General features: G+C 43.4%; 1 protein-coding gene across 3 annotated transcripts; it reads right to left on the reverse strand.

Annotated features, from left to right (window-relative positions):
- Positions 1-1,242: 1,242 nt before the first annotated feature.
- Positions 1,243-20,439, reverse strand: Hikeshi (heat shock protein nuclear import factor hikeshi). Of its 3 annotated transcripts, none has more exons than XM_041651773.1 (5): positions 20,214-20,439; positions 15,098-15,335; positions 4,934-5,085; positions 2,640-2,698; positions 1,243-1,547 (listed from the first exon to the last, which is right to left on the reverse strand). In XM_041651773.1, exons 1-5 carry the CDS (start codon positions 20,241-20,243, stop codon positions 1,493-1,495), a joined length of 534 nt encoding a protein of 177 aa, XP_041507707.1. In that variant the 5' UTR covers positions 20,244-20,439; the 3' UTR covers positions 1,243-1,492. The 3 variants fall into 3 exon arrangements, with proteins under 3 accessions (XP_041507707.1, XP_041507697.1, XP_041507716.1); XM_041651763.1 differs by having other exon boundaries at positions 2,640-2,758; XM_041651782.1 differs by lacking the exon at positions 15,098-15,335 and having other exon boundaries at positions 2,640-2,758.
- Positions 20,440-23,777: the final 3,338 nt, after the last annotated feature.

Genomic DNA, 23,777 nt, shown 5'->3' on the forward strand with positions numbered 1-23,777 from the left:
TCCAATTTTTTAGAATTATCTGTCAAGGGCTGGAGAGATGGCTCAGAGGTTAGGAGCACTGCCTGTTCTTCCGAAGGTCCTGAGTTCAATTCCCAGCAACCACATGGTGGCTCACAACCATCTGTAATGAGATCTGGTGCAGAATACAGTATATATAATAAATAAATAAATCTTTAAAAAAAAAGAATTATCTGTCAAAACAACACAAAATTAACTCAAGGCTACAAAACTGTTATGTCGTCCTCCTACATAGGGACCCTGGGGCTCCTCTGCTGGACATGCTCCCTCACTGAGTAAGCTAATAAATCTAGCTTTGATTACAGATGAGATCTTGGCAGTCTTCAGCCAATGTGTTTCTCCAGTATGAAAACTGGAGACAAAAATGAGACAAAAAGCTCTGTCTTCGTATACAAAGGTACTGAGAGCTACATTCTATATACAATCACCTACCAGTGCTAACAGTATTCAATAAAAGTTCACTGGTATTAAACATAGAAACTTTATTAAATAAAAAAGTACATCAATCTGAAGATATAAAAACTGACAACCAACTTTTCTTGATTGAAAAACAACAAATTTGCTAATCTTAAGAAAAACTCCATGAAACCAAAGCAGTGGTGTACCCTTGTAATGCCAGCACTCAGGAGGCAGGGGCTGGGCCTCAGGAGCTCAAGGGCATTCTTAGCTACAAAGGGAGTTCTGAGACTAACATGGGCCACACGAGACCCTGTCTACACACACACACAGAGAGAGAGAGAGAGAGAGAGAGAGAGAGAGAGAGAGAGAGAGAGAGAGAGAGAGAGAGAGAGAGAGAGAGAGAGAGAGCGGGAACAGGGAGAAGAGGAAAGAAAACTCCCTGAAGACAATTTTCCCTTTTTTTTTTTTTTTGAGACAGGGTTTCTCTGTGTAGCTTTGGAACCTGTAGTGGAACTAGCTCTTGTAGACCAGGCTGGCCTCGAACTCACAGAGATCAGCCTGCCTCTGCCTCTCGAGTGCTGGGATTAAAGGCATGCGCCACCACCACCCAGCATAATTTTCCCATCTTCAAACACATTTTTGACATTTTTCAAAACCAACTGTGAAACAGTTGACTTAAAGTTAACGTTACAGTGAATCAAGCTCGTAATCATTTGCTTCTGGCTATGCTGGGGCACACGAGACCCTTACAACGAATCAACCAACAAAGTCAGCTACTCTAGCAAAGCACTGTGTGATGAACAAAAGGTTACACATGCAATGGCATTTCAGATACTACTACTGTGAATAGGTTTTATTTTAAGAAATGAATAACAGTCGATACAAAACGTTTGCTCCAAGAAGTATTTCACACTTCTGAGGGAAAGGTAATCAATACTGAACATTTTCCTCGTCCGGTGTTTCTAATGTTTATATGGGTTTTGGGTAAGTTTCATAGTCACTGAACAGTTTTGAAAGGTAGACTTCATGACGCCTTTGACTTCATGCTTTTAAATGACACGACAAATTATTCAAATTATGTTTTCCAAAAGAGAGGGTTCTGTGCCAGTCGTCTCTGAAAGTTTTCATACCTAGGAAAGAAAATCCAGATTTATGTAAGAACATTTCCATCACAATTTCAGAGCTTACCAAAAAACTTTTATCAAAAATAATTTTTTGTCATTTCAAAAGAAAAAAATCAAAAAACTATAATAAAAAAGTAGAAAGTAGACCAGGCTGGCGTCGAACTCACAGAGTGAGTTGATGAGAACTCATTTCTGTGAGTTCGAGGCTAGCCTGGTCTATTGAGCTAGTTCCAGGACAGGCTCCAAAGCTACAGGGAAACCCTGTCTCAAAAAACAAAACAAAATAAAAAGTAGAAAGCAACTCTGGAAGTTATCACTATAAAAGCAAGAACAGTGACCAAGGACGAGATGGGATTGACAGCTCTCAGCAGAGAGCAGCGACCACCTCCACCTCCGCAATCAGACGATCGATGCTCAGATGCTAGAAAGTCAAGGAAAGGGATCGCTGCAGATAGCAGATCCCTGGAAGCAGTTTGCTCAAAGCCATAGCCGCATTGGGGCAAAAAACCACAAATCCAGTATACCCTGGGGCCCCTTGCTAGAGCAAAGTACCACCTCCTATAAAGCTTCCTGAACAGCTGCCCACTGGACATTCAAAGTGAAAAGAAATTCCTACAAAACATAGGAAGCCAGATAAAAACATCTAACAGTCACATGTTCACGGTGCAGTGCAAGCCACACGATGCCTGGTATGCTGACTTTCAGTTTTGTCTGTTAATGTTTCTGAGTTATTTTTAATTTACTTGTAAGAGCATTCTGTCTGTATGCATGTATTTGTACCAGGTGTGTGTTATCTACTGGAGCCAGAAGAGGACATCCGCTCCTCTGAAACTGGAGTCATAGTTGGTTGTGAGTACTGGGAACTGGAACCCTGGTCCTCTGACAGAACAGCAAGTACTCTTATAGGTGACAGGATATTTAGGGTATGAACTATTCCAGATCTGAACGCTACAGAACATATAATATTGATATGCAACATATTAACATATGTTGATATCCACAATAAAAGACTATGTTTACCTCTCGAAGATGAAAGACAGTCACAGACAATATATAGTTACTAAAGCCTTACTACTAGAGATTGAAATTGTCAGATACCATTTCAGAACCACATTTGCTGGGATGAACATCTCAGATGGATTGGGTGTCATCTGGGCCTGAGAGAGAGCAAATGATGAAGCAAAATTGTAGAAGTTGTCCAACATCTTCTGTGTGAACTGAAAAGTTAATAACCGATGTTAGTGAACTACATTAAATATTAAGTTTAGGCCTCAACACTTTTATTAAAAGTATTCCTGTATTAACTTGGTTCTAAGGAATATAAGCTCTATGACAGCCAGGTGTGGTAGCACATACTTTTAATTCAGCACTCGAGAGGCAGTGGCAGGCAGATTTCTATCAGTTCCAGACCAACTTGGTCTACACAGTTCGGGCCAGCCAGTGCTAGAGACAGGGGCTCTGCATTTACATAGTGGAACTGAGTAAGACCTAAGACAGTCTGGTGAGGAAGGCTTAGGTCATTGTGCGGTGATTTGGTCTGCAGGAATGAAGGGAAAATCTTCCTTCAAACCGCTTTCACTGTCTGCACACCCTCTAACACACTCTCCTCCAACCACCACCTCTACGAGGTCTGGGTCTTGACAGAACTATAAAAGCTTAACTACTGAGCTGAAGAGAGAATTCAGCAATTAAGAGCACTGGGTGCTCTTCCACAGGTCCCGAGTTCAATTCCCAGCACCCACATGGTGGCTCACAACCATCTATAATGGGATCGGATGCCCTCTTCTGGAATGCAGGAATATATACAGAGAGAACACTTGTATAAAAAATAAATAAACAAATACTTTTTTTTAAAAAAAAAAGCTTAAGTATCATTAGAAAAGCTACAGCCAGGCAGTGGTGGCGCAAGCCTTGAATCCCAGCACTCGGGAGGCAGAGGCAGGCAGATCTCTGTGAGTTTGAGGCCAGCCTGGTCTACAGAGCTAGTTCCAGGGCAGGCTCCATAGCTACAGAGAAACTCTGTCTCAAAAAACAAAAAAACAAATTATTAGGAACAATACCTAGGCCTATTCTAATGATGAGAAGGAGCCTGTACCACTAGACATTAAGATGTAACTGGCAGGCAGTGGTGCATACACCTTTAATCCCAGCACTCAGGCAGCACAGTAAGGTGGAGCTCTGCAGTTCAAAGCCAGCCTGGTCTATACAGCGATTTCCAGGCCAGTTGGGACTACATAGTGAGATCTTGTCTCAAAACAACAACAAAAAAGAAGACAAAACTTTGTGCAAAGAGGCAGGCAAAAAAACTACCTGGAGTAAAGGAATCCAAGACACACTTGAGCATATGTGACATGATACAGGACAAAGGTCTTACTACTCTGGGAGGGGTAATTTGTAAAACAATGGGCCAGGAGAAAAAAAAGAAATTCAATACAGAATAAAAGTACTTCTATACCAACTGTAAAAGAAAAGAATCCAAAGATATTACATAAGAAGCCCAAATAACCAGTTCACCATAGGGGAAAAAAATTTTTTTTAAGAAAGGAAAAAGCAAAGCCGGGTGGCGGTGGGACACACCTTTTATCCCAGCACTCAGGAGGCAGAGGCAAGTGGATCTCTGTGAGTTCAAGGCCAGCCTGAGCTAGAACCAGGACAAGCAGGACTACACATAGAATCTTCGTCTCAAAAAAAGGGGAAAAAAAGGAGAGAGAATTTGAAAAGGAATGGCTCGAGAAGAATATCACAGTAGTATCATTTATATTTGCGGACTCTGGGCTCAAATTAGAACTGGAAACAAAAATATATGCAAAAGAGAAGGGAGAAACACAGAAATTAGTAGATAAGAGAATGTAACAAATTGGGGAGTAGGAGGCTTAGAAGTCTACAAGGTCAGGTATTACTTTATTTTGCCTACTTTTTTGTATCTATTTGTACTTTAAAAATGCTTGACACTGAATAAGTGCGTAATAAAAATAAGTACCTAACTTATTCTCTTTACTTCATGTACTTAAAATAGTCCAAAATCAAATGTTCAATAAAAGTACAAGTGCTTTATTTAAAAGCTGAAAAAGCTTATGAACTCACGGAAGCAGATAGGAGAATGGTGGCTGTGGAGGGCTAGGGGAGACAGGACGTGTTGGTCAAAGCGTACAAAGTTATGTACAATGGAAGATTATCCACTGAAAATATACTTGAAATCTGCTAAGACATCAGCTCTCAAGTATGTTTCCACAAGGAAGAATGCACCATCACAGACATGCTACCAAGCTTTGGGTACTTCACAAAGTACAATATACCCGAACATTATCTTAAATACCATGAAGACAAACAATTTGTCACTACACCGTAACGGGGGAGAAGGCAGAAAAAGGAGTAACGCCTGTGTGCTCTACCTGCGTGAAGGAGTCAACTGAGGACACAGCAGCGCTGCCCACAGGAGTCTGCTGAGCCAGACTGTCCAACAGCTCCACCGAAATGCCGATCTGAGCCACAGATGGGGTCCGCACAATATTCATGGCTCCAAACGGGTGCTGGCTTCCTTCTCCTGGAAGACATTCACAGGTGCTAGATTTCAGACTAATGTGAGGATGTTCCCTGATTGAACATGTTGAAAATATTAAATTTTCCTTTGTGATTCTGCTGACTGGGATGTCTCAAGTCTCACTTCAGTGGTCCTGTTCTGTGACAGCGGCTGTGGACCTGAAGGCCTGCTCACTGTAACTCTACTCATGAAGCTCATCAGAAAGGAAACTCAGGCCAGCTGGACTTCAGTATGAACCTCCCCGCTCCCCCCTCGCTCAAACACGTCTCTCCAGCCACATAGAGTAATAGATATAAACCAGGTCTCTGAGCAGCTGTCCATGGCCACACCCTCTTCTTTTTCTGCACGACACCGCCAAGTGCACGCTTCAAAGCTTGAAACTCTGGAACCTTCGGAGGCTCAGAACTGGCTGAAGATCATCTTCTCTAGCCATAATATGAAAGACACTCTCACTTTTCATCTGTAAACTTTATTAAGAATGGCCAACTATGGGTGAGTGAGATGGCTCAGTGGGTAAAGGTGCTTGCCGCCAGGACTGGAGATCTGAGTTTGATCTCTGGAACCCAACCCCTTCAAGTTGTCCTCCAACCTCCAAATGTACCCTGTGGAGGACTCACACCAACAGACAATAAATAAATACATAAAAATCAATTAAGAGAAGAAGCAAGACAGTTCAGAGGGTGAACCAAGAACACCTGAGTTCTAGCTACAGACTCCCCAAAATAAAAGAGCGATGAAGCTCCGAGTTGTCCTCCGACATGCTATGGCATACACACGATAAAACCTAAATATAAAAAATAAAATTAGGGGCTGGAGAGATGGCTCAGTGGTTAAGAGCTTTGCCTGCTCTTCCAGATGTCCTGAGTTCAATTCCCAGCAACTACATGTACTCACAACCATCTGTAATAAGATTTGGTGCCCTCTTCTGGCCTGCAGGGATACATGCAGGCAGAACACTGAATACATAATAATAAATAAAAAAATAAAATAAAATAACTCTTCAAGAATGACAAATTTACAAGAGCTCCCCTGACCGTCAACTTGACAGGACCAAGAGACAACAAGCATGCATGCTGAGAGGGATTACCTAGACTGGCCTAAGACGACAATCATGCCCACTATGAGGGATTACCTAGACCGGCCTAACTAAATGGGCAAACCCATGATTCAAGTTTCCTTCCTGTTACCATGATAAAGCACTCTGATCAAAAGCCACCTAGGGAAGGAAAGGAAAATTTGGCTTACACTTTTAGGTTACAGTCCAGCATTAAGGGATGTTAAGGCAGGAACTCAAAATGGAGCTGGAAACAGAAAGCATGGAAAACACTGCTTACTGACTCCACTCGTACAGCCAAGGACCACATGCCTCGGGAATGGGACCACCACAGGGGGCTAGGCACTTCGGGACCAACACAATCCCTCACAGACACGTCCAGCCTCACCTGATCCAGAAGTTTAACAACTGAGAGGCCTCTTGGATGACTGCCGGCTGTGTCAAACTGAAAATGTTTAAAGCTAACAGGGCACCCGTCCTGAATGCAGAGGATTATTCAGTGGGCTGGAGCCCTGGGCTGTGCACAAGCATCCACTGTTTCTTCTTGACTGGAGACAATGGGACTCCTCACTCCTGCTGCCACGCCTTCCAGGCAGACTAACCCTTCCCTCCTTAAATCACTTTGCTCAAGGGGACAAGAAACTCACATAGCAACCTAATGGCTTCTTCACCTTTGTTTACTTCCATTACCTCTGCACATAACCCCACACTCAGAATCTGTAGGTATGTTCACCACATGGTCACATCAAATACTGTGATAAGTTCTTTATGGCTGAGTAAAATACCATATTTCCTTTGGGTTCTCAGAGTCGATACTTACTTGGGGAGACTCAATTGAGGAGATTATCATCTAAGACTCAGGAGCTAAGAATCTGCTACCATAGCAACTTCTAGAATGCATTTCTCTTTTATTTGCCCTGAATTTGTCAAACTATAAAACTTCTGTTCATTTCTTTCTTATACCATATGAACAAAGTCTGAAAAGTGTAAATTCCAGATTCTGTTTAATAAAAGGCGGCCATGAAGATCACTCCTTTACAGACGGCCTAACTAAAGCTGGGCGTGGTGACACATGCCTTTAGTCCCAGCATGTGGGCTGGAGAGCTAGCTGCATCTCTGTGAGTTTGAGGCCAGCATGGACTATACAGTGAGTTGCTGGGCGTGGTGACACCTGCCTTTAGTCCCAGCATGTGGGCTGAAGAGCTAGCTGCATCTCTGTGAGTTTGAGGCCAGCATGGACTATACAGTGAGTTGCTGGGCGTGGTGACACCTGCCTTTAGTCCCAGCATGTGGGCTGAAGAGCTAGCTGCATCTCTGTGAGTTTGAGGCCAGCATGGACTATACAGTGAGTTGCTGGGCGTGGTGACACCTGCCTTTAGTCCCAGCATGTGGGCTGAAGAGGTAGCTGCATCTCTGTGAGTTTGAGGCCAGCATGGACTATACAGTGAGTTGCTGGGCGTGGTGACACCTGCCTTTAGTCCCAGCATGTGGGCTGAAGAGGTAGCTGCATCTCTGTGAGTTTGAGGCCAGCATGGACTATACAGTGAGTTGCTGGGCGTGGTGACACCTGCCTTTAGTCCCAGCATGTGGGCTGAAGAGGTAGCTGCATCTCTGTGAGTTTGAGGCCAGCATGGACTATACAGTGAGTTCCAGGACAGCCAGGGCTACATAGAGAGAGACTTTGTCTCAAAAAATAAATAAATAAAAAAGTAAGACTACATTACAGAAAATTGCTCGATGAAGATTACATGTTAGTGCAATGGTAAATCTGGCTCACATCCCATTTCTGTAGGACCTGGGACCTAAGAATGCAGCTTAAATGTTTAAAGTTGTTTAAAGATAGGTATGCCAGAGAGACCACCTGCGGTCTAGAAAGCATTTACTATGGGACCCCTCCCTTTACAAAACAGTTAGCCAACCTGTCGTGAACAATTCCGTCAATCCTCCATCTCTCATATATTTTTTTGTTTTTTTCGAGACAGGGTTTCTCTGTGTGTGCTTTTTTTTTTTTTTTTTTTTTTTGGACCTGTCGTGGAACTAGCTCTTGTAGACCAGGCTGGTCTCGCACTCACAGAGATCTGCCTGCCTCGGCCTCCCAAGTGCTGGGATTAAAGGCGTGCACCACCACCGCCCGACTTCTTTCTTATATTTCAACCCTTTTTCTTTTAGCATAGTTAAAAATGAGTGATGAGCTGAAGTAAAATAATTTCTTGATTGAATTTCTATATTGAATATGAGATACTTCAATAGAAAAACACAGCCTCAAATACATCTTAGATTTCAAAAATGACCCACTGGACTTCTGTAACTGCAAGATAAAAATAAGCTTCTACTCTATTAGAAATGTATATAAGTAAAGGGCTTGAGGAGACGGCGCAGTTGGGAAACTGCTTGCCTAGCAACCACAGGGACCTGAATTTAACCCCAGCATGCACATAAAAAGTCATGGATGGTGGTTCACACTTATAACCACAGCGCCAGCCAGCCAACCTACTCTAGCTGGTGAGACCCAGGTCCCAGGGGAGGACACTGTCTCAAAACCAAGGTGGGCATCTAGGAGAACACCCAAAGTTGTATATGTAAAGATTCCCTCTGTTCTTCCAAAGATGTCAGTAAAAGGATAAAAATCATGAAATATAAGTCATCTAATTAAGTGCTCAAGAGATCCACTGTTTGAGACGCACGCAGCAGCCGAAGGAGGCGAGGATGCTCATGACAGAGGGAAGCGGTTGTCACAGCGACGTCTGGATGTGACCATGTGTGCAACTTACACGGAACATCAACAGCACTCTCGGTGCTGGAAAGAAAGATTTGAAATCACGTATATGTATATACAGTATATTAACATATGTGATATATTTTAATAGACATTAATATATCGTTTATATATTAATATATATGAAATATATATTTAAAATCCCTGATTCATTTTTATTAATAGAAAAACAGCATGAAAATACATTTTTCATCAGGCAGTGGTGGCACACACATTGAATCCCTGCACTCGGCAGGCAGATCTCTGTCAGTTTGAGGTCAGCCTGATCTACAAGAGCTAGTTCCAGGACAGGTTCCAAAGCTACAAAGAAAACCTCTCTTGAAAAACCAAAAAAAAAAAAAAAAAAAGAAAGAAAGAAAAAGAAAATACATTCACACATTTTTCACTAACAGTTTCAAAAAGGGTATTATAAAACTTTATTGTCAGTTGCGCAGTGATGGCACCAGGCAGGTGGGTCTATGAGCTGGAGGTCAGCCAGGTCTACAAAGGGAGCTCCAGGCCAGCTAGAGCTACAGAATGAGACCGTGTCTCAAAAAATTGAAAGAGGAAAAGAAAGTGGGTGTAGGGCGGAAGAGAAAGAGTGGAGAAAGAAAAGAGAAGGGAAGTCAAATGAAGATTTACAGGACAATTTCCAGCCTTCCTCAGCTATGTTACTGGTATGAAAGATAAGCAACTGTTCCAGAGCAGACGAGAGATGTAACAACACGTGCACGCGATGCTTGATCCTGCCTGCATCTTAGATGAAGGACAATGAACAGTTACAGAAGGCATTTTGGGGAAAAAAAATGACAAAACTAAAACAAAGTGCAAATTAAATGAGAGTACTGTGTTTGCGTTGATGTTACACTCGATTGTACTGTATTTCTACAGCAAGATTATGTCCTGGACCTACCTATGAAAGGTAAGCTCACACACCCAGGAGTAAAGAACAGTACGTACAACACATTCTCAAAGCTTCCAGAACAAAAGCAAACGTCTGCAGGGCCAGTGAAGGCTCAGCAGGTAAATGCACCTGACTCCACATCTGACAAACTGAGTTCAATCCCAGGGTCTCCACAGTGGAAGGAAAGAAGCAACCCCCAGCCTCCACAATGTGGCAAGGCACACATGCACATGCATAACACACACACACAAAGAAATATATGCAACTTTTTTATCTAGATAATGATGAAAGACAAAACAATAAATGTGGGAAAAACATAAGGAATCTTTGTACAATTCTTATATTCTCCAGTAATTTCTTAACTTCTTTTTTCAAAACAAAGTCTTCAATCTGGCGCAGGGTTAGGGGCGTAGCTCAGCGGTAGAAAGCGTGTCTCACATTCATATCACACACGTACATAATCCCTAGTGTGAAAAAATGGCAAATGACGTTTTTGTAAAGATTTATTTATGTTTGGATGAGTGAGTGACTGCCCGTATGTGTGTGTACCCTATGTGTGCATGAAGCCCATGGAAACGAGAGCGAAGTTTCGGATCCTCTGGAACTAGTTAGAGACAAACTGAGCTGCCCGAGAGGCTGGGAACTGAACCCAGGTTCTCTGTACATCAGTGAGGGCTCTTAACCACTGAGCCATCTCTCCAGCCTCTAGAACTGATATTTTAACAACTCGAATTTCAAACTAATTGTATCTCATCATCAGGCTTTGGTCGAAACATAAGGAAAACTCAGCTACAGGGTAAGGTACCCTGAAGGCCGCAACACAAAATGCGGTCCTCTCGACCAGGTCTAACACCTACCACAGTACTTACTCCCACTCATCTGCTCGTTCGTCACAGGCAATCTGAGCAACTACTTCTTATTATTTTATCAAGCATAACCACACGTTAAAAGTGCTGCACACAAAAGGTAAAACTTGTCAAGCTCTATGTAAGTGTTTTCACGTCTGACCTAAGGTCCTATTCCCCCACCTGCTCTTCCAATCTTGGCCTCTTCTGTCTCCCATCCTCCACATAATTCTCCACTGCAGATGTCACTGGAATGCTCCCTGACTGAGGCAATGCGCTATTTCCTCCTTGTCTCTTGAGACACTTTACAAATAGTTAACCTACAGAGAAAAGGAAGGTTTGAGATTGGCTTTGCGTGCATGAGCGGTATGGCATGTGGCTTCAGCAAACCCTTCAAGCAAATGTGAGTTTGAGAACAGCCTGGTCTACAGAACTAGTTTCAGGACAACCACAACTGTTATATTTTACTTTTAAAACAAAAAGCAGAAAGAACTCCCAAATAAATATCAAGTGAACATGCTCAACGACAGGACAATTTGTCTTCACTGTCTTTTAAACACATTAAGCTGGAACTAGATAGCTATTCGCCAAGAATTACAAAGAGAAAGACTTTGTACTAGACAGAAATAAAAAACAATGCACACAGACTATACCAAAAATGTAAACTTCTATTAATAAACATACCACAAACAGAAAAAAGTATTCAAAAACGGGGAAGGGGAGGTATTTTCAGGCCATAAATCTGACAAAGAACTCATGCAGAGAACTTTCAAAAGTAACTTCTAGAAGTAGCAGACTACCCTCTAATCCGTACCTGGGAGGCTGATGTAGAAAAGTCTTAGGTTTAAGATATTCCTAAAGTATATGCCAAATTCTCCTGACTAAGGAGGAAAGGAAAAGAAGGAGAACGAGAGGAGAGGGGACAGGGATGTGGTTGGGGACGGATGGTGGTAGGGGGAGGGATAGGGAAGGGATGGTGGGGGGAGATCTAAGGATCTGCACACTCATCAAGGAAGTTTCATTGACCTCAAAATGGCAATGAAAGAACCAGGTAGGGGCGCACACCTTTAATCCCAACCCTTGAGAGGCAGAGGCCAGCCTGCTGTACAAAGCAACCTTCCAGGACAGAAAAAAATCCCTGTCTTTGAAGACCCAAAAAAAAAAAAGGCACATGAAAAGGATTTCTCAGTATCACTAGACATTACAAAAATGTGTATTAAAATTAGCACCAAGGGCCGGCAAGAATTTGGAGAGTCAAGAAGTGGCATGCGCCTTTAATCCCAGCACTCGGGAGGCAGAGACAGGCAGATCTCTGAGTTTGAGGCCAGCTGGTCTACAGTTAGTTCCAGGACAGCTAGAGCTGTTACACAGAGAAACCCTGTCTCGAAAAACTAAAAAGAAAAAAAAAAATTCTTACTTGTGCCACAGTATAGGTGCTGAGGTCAAAGGTCAGAGGACAACCTTGGAGGAGTCAGTTCTCTCCTTCTACCACCGGGGTCCTAGAAACTGAGTTCAGATCAATGCCTTCACCTACTCAGCAATGGACTTCATGACCTAATTATCTAGAAATATCCCAAAAGGTCCTAAGTCGTTCATGGACAGCCTGACATGGCAGCACACACCATTATTCTCAGGTCCTGGGAGTCAGAGGCAGGTTGATCTCAGTGAGTCCAGGGCTAATCTGTTCTAACTGGTCAGATCCGGGCCAACCAGGGCTCCACAGTGAAAAGGAAAGAGGAGGGAGACAAACAAGCTGCAGTGTGTGTCCAACATCAATGCAGTGCTGCCTAGCAGTGAGCTGTCTGGCTAACGTGTGCTAAATGCACAACATACACAAATAATCCAATGGTTCGCAGTAGGAACGCGCCACGCTTAGCTTCAGAAGGCATGATTCTATTAAGAGAGCTTGTAATTCAACAAGAGAAATGAACTAGTGATACATACTATAATACAGAAGATTCCAAAATTAACTGTCCTCAATTAAAGATGTCACCTACCCAAAAAGTGCATACATATGCTATCATTTATATAATTCTAGAAAATACATTTAATTTATGACATTAGAAAATAGGTCAGTAGATGCCTACCCTAGGGAGGATATATAGAGAACGGGTGTAAGGGAGAAGCAGGGCCCACAGGGTGAGAGAGCAGCACCAGGCAGGGAATGAAAAACTAGTGAACCAGGACGACTGTGTCAGCGAGAGAGGCAAGAACTTCAGAAATCCTCAGAAGGCGGCAAGGGGCTGGAAAAACCAAGAAATGAACGAACATCAAGTGGAAAGGGATAGAGTGTGGAACACGAGGAAGGGAGTTCTCATCGACAGGTGAGGTAAGCCAGGCAGCCCACCCACAGGACAAGCACACAGCTCCACAGCCTGAACTCCAGGAGAGTGACATGGCGTGGGAAGAAGCCCTCTGTGGGGCAGGTCAACACTGTGGTCCTTGGCCTTGAACCCAGAGCGGGGTGGTGGTGGTGGTGGTGGTGGTGCTGGTGAGTGTCTTCAAGCCTTTAATCTCAGCCATTCGGAGGCAGAGGCAGGCAAATCTCTGAGTTTGAGGCCAGCCTGGTCTACAGATCAAGTTCTGAGATAGGCTCCAAAGCTACACAGAGAAACCCTGTCTCGAATAACCAAGACAAACAAACCGACAAAGTTCTTAAATTTTATCTTTCAATGAAGATGCTAACATATTTATAGATTAGTTGTGATTTAGGACTCTTGCTTCTAATTGTATCAAAACAGAGAAGTAAACAAGAATTCAAATTAATATCTATAAACTGGTCATTTTTGAAGCTGGATGATGAGCATATTTACCTCATCTAATATCGTATACATCAGAAAATGTATACTGGAAACTACAATAGCAGCTCAAATTTTTTTGTGTTTTCTATGCGGGTATACGTATCTTAATCACTCAACTTATTCAGTATTCACAGAATTCAATTTTCTCAAATCAATTCTGTTTGCATTCCTAGCACATGGCTTTTGTAAATCATCAGCAAATAGGCGGTACCTGACGCACACTAAACACTGCTGACTATTAGTAGCACCCATTCGATCTATGATCCACACCTATTTTACACGTACTCTTTCTGCCTTGTGCCATTCTGAGCATAGCGCATCCTCAAATTGCTACCCCTCCACCGAGATATTGTGTCTATTCCTAGAAAAGAATGCCAATAGGTCTCAAAGGCCTGACAAACTCTTCCTTGAGCAGTAACACTGTCTCCTCCAGAAACTTCCCCAACCAAGTAGAGCTCACCACTCCATTCTCCCCAGGACTATTTTACAAACACAGCTACATCTTAATTTTCTTCTGTTTTATTTTTATTTTATGTACATTGGTGTTTTGCCTGCATATATGTCTAGTTAGGGTGTCGGGTCCCTGGAACTGGAGTTACAGACAGTTGTGAGCTACCAGGTGGGTGCTGGGAATTGAACCAGGGTCCACTGGAAGAGCAGTCGGCATCTTAACCACTGAGCCACTACTGCAGACAAGAGCTCAACTGTTATCTTTAAACTCCAGGAGCAGGCACCTGTTTGTTAAGTCTGTGAACATGTTATCTATGCTGCCGAAATCAGCTTTCGCTGGCCTCCATATGTATTTCTCTAAGAGACACACTGAAGAGGTTTACACACCTCCGCCTAGACTCAGAGAAATAGAGCATCAGCGAGAGCAACGCGAGCCAATCACAGCTCTTCACATACTTCTTCAAACATACTCCAAAGTGTAAAGTGAAGATTATTATTATTATTGTTAACAGAGCCAAGACAGGAATGCCAGAGAGATCAGCATAAAAGCTGAAACAGCTGAATATTCAGATCCACAGGTACGTGTATACACAAGGAACTATGAATGCATTCAGGTAAACATGTGGGAGTGCATGTCTGTAGAGACCAGAGGTAATCTGTGTTATTCCTTGAGTCTGCCCAACTTGTTTATGTCATAGATTGCTCACTGGCCTGGAGCTCGCCAGTTTGGCTAGGCTGGCTGCCCAGCAAACCCCCTGGGTACACCTGTCTCTGCTGGAATTACAAGTACAGACCACCACATCTGACCTTTTCCGAGCTTGAGGCCAGGCACTACCAACTGAGCCATAAGAGTTCAAATTTTTAATGAAGGAAGAATTTCCACTTTATTTCCTATACAGTTGTATTTTTATCTATTTGCATTTAAAACAAACATGCATACTATAAAATGCGGGTGCTGGGGAGACCACCTTTACTTAAAATACTCAGGAACTCAGAAACGTCCAGGTAGAGTGGTTTCCCTCAGGGCCAGAGGACAAGTACAGTGTGCCCAGGGAGCTTTCACTTCCCACTTTCTAGATGTTTCTGTACCATGAGAATCATATAGACTGTTACTCAGAACAACATGGTGGAACTTAAAAGCTGTATTTCATGTTATGCTGGTTAGAAGAAAGCGTAACTATGACACCATTTGAATATTATTCTTACCAGATTTAAGACCTGATATTTTGAAGATGGCACTTGGCTTCCCGTTCGTGACAAATCCCAGGAGCTGCCATACTGGCACCCCATTGGAGTCAGGATAGGAAAAGTAGACAGATCCTCCCATCCCCTCAGGAAACGGGATTGTTCCCAGCATAAAAACCACAACATGGTTGATATTTTCATAATCAGGCAAGTCAAAAACAAACTTATCCTCTGCCACTTGCTGTGCAGCTGTTTGCACCTAGGAGACAAGAAAGCAGTCTTAGTTTGAGAACGTGACGCTCAGTCCACCTCCAGCGCTGCTCCAAACTGTCACACCACTCAGTCAGCTAACATCCTGACACAAAACCACCAGATAAACAGAAAATCCAAAACCACGTATTTAGCCTTAAAATGCTCATCTAATCTTTTCAAAATACTGCTACATTCTCCCAGAAGTTCCCTCATGGATTTTTGCTTACAAAACAAGTAACTATGCTTTAAGAACATTGTAAGAGGGGCTGGAGAGATGGCTCAGTGGTTAAGAGCATTGCCCGCTCTTCCAAAGGTTCTGAGTTCAATTCCCAGCAACCACATGGTGGCTCACAACCATCTGTAATGAGGTCTAGTGCCCTCTTCTGGCCTGCAGACATACACACAGACAGAATATTGTATACATAATAAATAAATAAATATTTAAAAAAAAAAAAGAAAAAGAAAAAAAAAAGAACATTGTAAGAATGAGCACATGGTGACACATGCCTGTTATCCCAGGATTTGAGGGGTCGTTCTCAGCTACATAGCAAATTTGAGGTAGCCTGGGATACCTGAGACTCTGTCCCAAACATGAAAACCTTGTAAAAATGAAAGTGTGTTCAATTTAACACTCCTAGGCTTTTTATCCTCAATCTGAACGGCAGACGGTCAGGTAATTAAAGTGGGTACTCAATTATTCTAAGATTCTGGATTAGCAAATTCAGCCACTAAAATCTATTTATAACCCAAGGTCAAGGCTTGTAGGGTTTCTCCTGCCATCCACTCTCAGCAGCAGGACAGCCACAGAACACTGTAAGCTGCCTTACAAGAACCACACAAGGCTGTGCGGTGCTTTCCTGCCGCAGTACCCGTGCTGTGACGAACGTCCGTCCTGCCACACTCCATTACAAGGCTTTCCTGCTGGTATGAGGTGTAACAGGGGTTAAGACATGAGTTGAATATTAATCAACAATGATTTTTTGTTAGGAACAAGATATTTCTGTGCAACCCTGGCTGGCCTAGTCCTGGCTTGTGTACATCCCCCACACGCCTCCTGCTGGCCTGGAACTCAGACTCACAGTAACACAGTAACTCTCCAGCCTGAAGGGTTGAGATCTCTCCAGGCTCAAAAATACATGTGCTTTTAAACACAAATGTATATGAAACAAAGTAATGCCATGATTTTTAAAAGTGATTTAAAAAAAAAAAATTGGAACCAAAGGTTCTCAGGAACCAAACCCTGTTGAACTAGCTGCAGAGATTAACCTCTACCATTTAATCTTCAGACTAAAGAAAACAATGTTTGGGAAAAACAGGAACTGGTGATTAACTAGGTGTGGTGGCGTGTCCACCTGAGAAGTCAGGCTAACCTTCACTACATAGCAGGCTGGAAGCCACCCTGGGCTACGTGAGATCCTGTGGGGTGGAGGCTGGTTCCACATAAAATTCTTTTCTTACACACTATATCCACATGCATCACAAAGAGAAACAGCAATTCTGAGAGGACTGAAGTATTTTAACTTACATAAGGCTGAGGTTTTGTTTTGTTAGGTTTCTGGTTTTATAGTAATGGCTATTCATCAAAAGAACAAATCTGCATCACTACACTTATCCTGAAGACCAAGCACTGACTGTGTTTGTTTATTTATTTATTTACAATAATAAATAAAGGGAGGGTTTATCTGGACAGCCCTAATAGTCCTGGAACTCACTCTGCACATCAGGCCTGCCTCTGCCTGGGAGTGCTGGGATTAAAGACTGTGCTACCACGACCCAGCTGACCCAAATACTTAATTCTTAATACCTAATACAAATGATTTTCTGTGCCAAGTAGCTGCTGTTACTTAAATGCTTACTTTTTCTTCTCTATAGTTTTCTACCCTACCAAGACAAGAAACCTTAAAAACCAAATTACTACCATAAAGTAAAGTTCTTAAACTAAATCCCAAGATGTCAAGGCTGAGTGCCAGGACCTCATACAGGTGCACCAGCCTCAAGTTCATCACACAGCAGAGGAGGACCTTCAACCCTAATCCTCCCAGGTGTCAGGTGTACAGGTACCTGTCACTATACTCAACTGGGACGGAGTGTTTAAGGCCAAGCTCTGATTCCCTTTTATGAAATTTACTGACCCAACTTAAATTTTTTTTTTTTTTTTCAAGATAGGGTTTCTCTGTAGCTTTTGGTTCCTGTCCTGGAACTAGCTCTTGTAGACCAGGCTGGCCTTGAACTCAAAGATCCGCCGGCCTCTGCCTCCCGAGTGCTGGGATTAAAGGCGTGTACCACCACCGCCTGGCACCCAACTTAAAATTTTTCACCATAAAAAAATAAAATGAAAAGCAAAAATAGAAACCAAACCTTCCTATAGCACGAAATTGAACTTCATCAAGTTTTAGCACATGTATTTCTTGGAAGGCATGGAAACCTCTAGTATTCACAGGCCTTGAAAACCAATAAAGATTTGTTTCAACTTTTACTGCACAGGCAAGAGATATTCTGTAAATCTATACCCATATTCCAATCTCCCTTCCTAAGACAGGATCTTATGCAGGTGACCCAAGTTGGTCTTGAGTGAGCTATGCAGTCAAGACTGACCTTAAATCCCTTGGTGCCCTGTCTCCATCTCCCAAGTGCTGGGATGCTGACTGGGGTGTGCCCCATATCCAACCAGACACTTTCATACTTGACCTTAATTAAAGCAAACGAAAATGGAGTGGGGGAACCTTTCTCTTCTTCCCTGCCTTGGGCATTTTGCTCCTTAAAGAAAAAACCTCAGGCTGGTTGGGATGACAAAGGCTTTTAATCCCAGTGCTAGGGAGACAGACAGGTGGAACCCTGAGTTTGAGGCTAGAATGTTCTATAGAGCAACTTTCAGCACAGCTAGGGCTACACAGAGAAACCCTGTCTCATGAAAACAAGGAAAAAAACAAACAAAAATCCTCAAATAATGAAAATTGGGTTTGTAAGTTTCCATGGGCGGGTTTTCTGGCAAGATCACAATGTGCCTAACTTCTCAGATGTCAGTATGTCTATTTGTCCTCCATTTTCATTTATGTCTAATGATACACAATTTAAAGCCAAACATCACCCCCCAAAAAATAATACCTATTGGATATTTATTATAGCCATTTGATATCAGGCAAATACAACAGATAACTCTAAATTCCCTTCAGATTAGTCCACAGTATGACACACAGATTCCACATACAATTTTGTTTTTTAATTCTCTAAAAACATACTTTTTGTTTTGTTTTTTTTTTTTTTGTGGTGTGTGGTGCTGGGGTTTGAACCCAGTCTTGGGGCTATTAAACAGGAATTCTGAGTCGGGTATGGAGACAGACTCCTTCAACCCCAGCGCTTTGGGAGGCAGAGGCAGGCTGCTCATAGTTCAAAAGCCTCCCTGGTAGTCTACAGGGTGAGTTCCAGACCAGTCAGGACTGGAAGAAGAAAAAAAGCTATCACCAACACCCTTTTTGTACTGTTTTTTGCTTGTTTTTAAGACAGGGTTTCTCTGTGTAGCCCTGGCTGTCCTGGAACTCACAGAGCTCCACCTGCTTCTGCTTCCCACTGCTGGGACTAAAGGTGTTCCCCAAAACTGCCCAGTTCCAACACTCTCTCCCCTTTTCTTTTTTGAGACAGTCTTGCAACTGTGACCCTCCTCCCTTGCCTTTTCAATGGCTGGAATTACAGGTGTGAGACACCAGGTCAGGCCTTATTAATGACAGACATCTAAAAGATACACACTCATCTCAAATTGTTTCTTTCGTATTCCAATTCCAGAGCAGGGACATTCCCCAAAGGGACATTCCCCAAAAGGAGATCATCAGTGTTACCGCTCCCCCACCTCCACAGGGGCCTCGCACTAGATGGAGACAGAAAACAAGCCTTCTAACGCTAGCAGTCCCTGGTTATTCGGAACCACGTGGTTTCCTAAAAGCCGCCTGTACAGAATACACTCTCAAAAGCTGGTAAGACTAAGCAGTCAAGAGCTTGCCTACTTGCTATCCGTGAAGCACAGTTTAACAAAGAGGCTGCAACATTTAACAAAGCAGGGATACACAAAGCAAAGAACCAGAACTCTGAAGGTCAAGGAGTCAAGTCTCAAGTGGGAAATACCGTGGTTTCTAACAAGCCAGATTTACTCTGGGTTCTTCCCCCAATAATTCCAGGCACTCATTTCATTTCATTCTAACGCTCTGGAAAAGCAAGTGCATCCTCTGACGGATAAGGAAGCACTTCACTGGAATCCTTCTCCAATTATCATGGTTAAGGCTCACACTTAAATTCCAGTCATTTCTACTAGTCAACTTCCAACTATTTTAAACATAATTTGAGAGAAGGTGGAAAATTTCAAACATGGTCAGTAAACTTCAAAAAGGGGGCCTTCCAAATACACCCGACAGAAACTCATTGTCCGGGCAATTTAAGAAAAATCTCTGGAAAAACGCTTAGCTTTAGATTACAAATCTCAGCTTTCCTTCTAAATGACAATATCCATTGAAGCGAGTACGGACACTTTCTATTGAGCGTTAAGTTCCTGAACTGCCAAGAGAGAATGAGTAGCGCTGGAGTGAACCACGGCTACGGCGAAATGTCAAAATAAACGCCACGCAGAAGGCTGAAATACCAAGCAATTACAGCACGCAGCCCGGTAAGTAGAACAAAATGCGCACTCAATGATAGGCAATAATATTCTGACAACTATTCAAAGGCGTACGAGTTGGGCAAGCGTCCCACTGCCCATCGCACACGCCCAGACCAAAAAAAAAAAAGGGGGGGGTGGGGAGGCAACGAGCGGGTTTCCCCGCGTCCCTGGCACCGTGCACCGTGCCACCACCCGGCTCAGCCGCCGACCCCTTCGTGCCACCGCCCGAGCCATCCTCACCAGCCTCCCCGCCACCAGGCAGCCAAACATGGCAGCGCCCGCGACGCCTCTGCTCGGCCAGCGGGCACCTCAGGCCGGAGACCAGGAATTCCGCAGCCACTGTCCCAATTGAACTCGAGAACCTTCCGGAATTTGCAGGAGGGCACGTGCCCCTCCACTACATAGCAACACAGGAACGCATTCTGGCCCGGCGACCTCTGACCCTCCCACCCTAACCTGCACGCCTCTCGGGGACGACTACTTCCGGGTCTTGCAGCACCCATTTCCTCCTTCTAAGGGAATAAGGAGGAGCCGGCGGCTCACCGAGACTACAAATCCCAGAGTGCCGTGCGCCGACCTTCGGGGAGGCGAGTCCGGAGAATTTGAATGTTAGTTCACGTTTTCGGAGCTTGCTTGAATCAAAATCTCCAAGTGCCTTGCTGAATGAAGACGTTTCTGAGGTTTGTGTAACATTTTAGGCGTATCAATGCGCCTTTACCAGAATCGCTTCACCTCAGCCTCTTTCCTACAAAAGCCCTATGAATTAAATATTATCTCCGATTTATACGTCAGGAAAATTGAAGTTCAGCGAGACCAGCTCTGAAACTTGACAAAGGTGTGAATTTGGGAGCGTCATCCAATTCCTGTGTTCTTTCTGCCGAATACTATCTCAGAAATTCTTCTGTATTTTTTATATGATTTATTTTTATTTCATGTGCACTCGTGTTTCGCCTGGAGATAATATGCGTGAAGGCGTCGGATCCCTGAACTAACGTTCAGACAGTTGTGAAGTTGTGAACCGCCTTGTGTGTGCTGGGAACTGAACCTCGGGCCCTCTGGAAGAGCAGCCAGTGCTTTTAACTGCTGAGCCCTCTCCAGCGCTGCGTGTTTTTATCCCGGTTTTTTATGGCACTGTCTCCTTATGTAGCCTAGGTTGATCTCGAACTGGTGACATCTCCCCCCTTCCCGCCCCCCCGCCAAGAAGGATCAGAAGTACTAATTTTAACAAGCGGTTGTGTCCTTTTCTTGCATATATTCCTTGTAGCACTTTCCAGCTCCACTTTTTTCCCCTTGTACAACTGTGGACAAGCAGTATACCAGCTTCTTCAGCTGCTCTTTTATAAAGTGAGATACTTACCTCTTTCAGGGGTTTTGTGAGGATTAAGTGGTAATTTAACTGATGACTGCCACTGAGAATAGCGTTTGGTGGTGCGTAATTGGTGGGAATTTTATTGTAAAATTCCCTCCCCCCCTTTTTTAAGTCAGGTTTTGTGTAGTCTTAGCTGGCCTGGAACTTGCTGTGTAGTCAAGATGATCCTGAACTCCTGACTCTCCTTCCTCCACTTCCTAAATGCTGGAATTACAAACACACAACACCATCCATACTTGGCTTAAATAGCTTTTTTAAATCATGGATTTCCATAAAAAAGGCTCATAGGAAACACAGAGCAATATCTGAAAGAAGTAGCGTCAAGGATTAACTGTTAGGTTGAAGCCTCCAGCTCTCCTCTACTTGGCCTGGGAAACCCTATTCCTGTCTCTCTGCAAACCCCGCCCACTCAGAGACTTCGAACAAAGGAAAGGTAGTGCCAAAAAGCCAAGTTATGAATTCTCGGCGCTATTGCAACTTCTTTCCCTGAAGTTGCCAGCTGCCCAAGTCCCAGACACATCAGCGCCCCTCACCTATAAATCTTCCTGCCTACGTTTCGCCTCGGGGCTTTACCTTTATTTCCTCATCTCTTACTTTCCTGCTCTCCCTCCCAGGTCTGGCTCACAGCTGCCGCGCTTCTGGCCCCGGGGCATGTGCCTCTCTTTCTCCTCATTTTCTTCCCTGGTTCTTAGATTTCTGCTCCTACTTATTTTCTGCCGTCTCTCCTGCCTAGCTATTGGCCATTCAGCTTTCTATTAGACCAATCAGGTGCCTTAGGGAGGCAAGGAGAAACAAATGCAACTCATCGTTACATAATTAAATGCAACATAAACAAAAGTAGCACACCTTTACTCTGTAATATTCCCCAGCAGAAATGTAAAGTGTAACACATCTTTGCCTACTTAAAGTAATATCCCACAACACTTCCCTTTTAGCCTTTTGGGCTCTTTTGTGTTGTGTGCAGCTGCATGAACTTGCAGTTTAACATAGTACAGTACGCCAAGAGAAAAGAGCATAGTGCCTTTTTGAGTTCTGTGACTTACCTGTGTGTGCCTCCCGATACCTCAGAAAGGGTCTATGTCTTGTTTAACATTGCTGTCCCTATCAATGGGACCAGAGATAACAACTCAGCTGTTTTCTGCCCTCCATCAGGATATGACACTACCAGACCGCCCCCCCCCCCCAAATGTCAGAGGACTCAATGTAGAATTCAGTGCCACTGGGAAACAAGTGACATGTACAACAGGGTAGACGGGTGCCAACAGTCCCAGGAGGCCGTTCTTTGGTTAAAAACAGAACTTACTTTGAACACAGAAAGATAACAGCATGTTTCACTAGTGTAGCCTGTGATCCACCCTTGAGTTACTTCTGTGGAGCGTGTCTACTGTACTGATAAGAACATGTACAGTTCACAAAATAACACTTAAGATTTTCATGAGTTCAGTATGGGTGTGTGGGCATACATGGAGGCACAATGTTGTATACATAATAAATCTTTTTTTTTTTTTTTTTTTTTTAAACTTTTTATTTATTTAACTTTATTATGTTCGTTGGTGTGAAGGTGTCAGATCTCATGGAACTGCATTTTCAGACAGTTGTGAGCTGCCATGTGGGTGCTGGGAATCGAACCCGGGTCCTCTGGAAGAGCAGTCAGTGCTCTTAACCGCTGAGCCATCTCTCCAGCCCCTTTTTTTTTTTTTTTTTTTTTTAAACTTTTTATTTATTTAACTTTATTATGTTCGTTGGTGTGAAGGTGTCAGATCTCATGGAACTGCATTTTCAGACAGTTGTGAGCTGCCATGTGGGTGCTGGGAATCGAACCCGGGTCCTCTGGAAGAGCAGTCAGTGCTCTTAACCGCTGAGCCATCTCTCCAGCCCCTTTTTTTTTTTTTTTTTTTTTTTTTTTTTAAACTTTTTATTTATTTAACTTTATTATGTTCGTTGGTGTGAAGGTGTCAGATCTCATGGAACTGCATTTTCAGACAGTTGTGAGCTGCCATGTGGGTGCTGGGAATCGAACCCGGGTCCTCTGGAAGAGCAGTCAGTGCTCTTAACCGCTGAGCCATCTCTCCAGCCCCCATAATAAATCTTTTTAAAAATGTCCTATTGCAACTGAATTTTCTTTTTTTGAAGATTTATGTGTACAGTATTCTGTGTGCATGTATGCCTGCAGGCCAGAAGAGAGCACCAGATCTCATTACAGATGGTTGAGAGCCACCATGTGGTTGCTGGTAATTGAACTCAGGACTTTTGGAAGAGCAGGCAGTGCTCTTAACTGAGTCATCTCTCCAGCCCCTGCATCTGAATTCTTTAAAAAAAAAAAAAGTGTATATTGTGAATGTGAGCAGAGGTAAGAGAACGGCCTTCAGCTGCTCTCTCCACTGTAAACGTCCCCGGAATTGAGCTCAGGCCATCAGGCTCGACACTTAAACTAG

Source organism: Microtus oregoni, unplaced genomic scaffold, assembly GCF_018167655.1.
Source record: "Microtus oregoni isolate MIOR12 unplaced genomic scaffold, Mior012 000000F_ref0000247, whole genome shotgun sequence".
NCBI lineage: Eukaryota > Metazoa > Chordata > Mammalia > Rodentia > Cricetidae > Microtus > Microtus oregoni.

Coding starts and splice junctions, on each gene's coding strand:
- Hikeshi (XM_041651763.1), bottom strand. CDS start 20,243: ATGTTTGGCTGCCTGGTGGCGGGGAGGCTG. Junction 15,336..20,213: donor GCCTGGTGGCGGGGAGGCTG/GTGAGGATGGCT, acceptor CTTGTCTCCTAG/GTGCAAACAGCTGCACAGCA. Junction 1,548..2,639: donor GCAAATGTGGTTCTGAAATG/GTATCTGACAAT, acceptor TTTCTTTCCTAG/GTATGAAAACTTTCAGAGAC.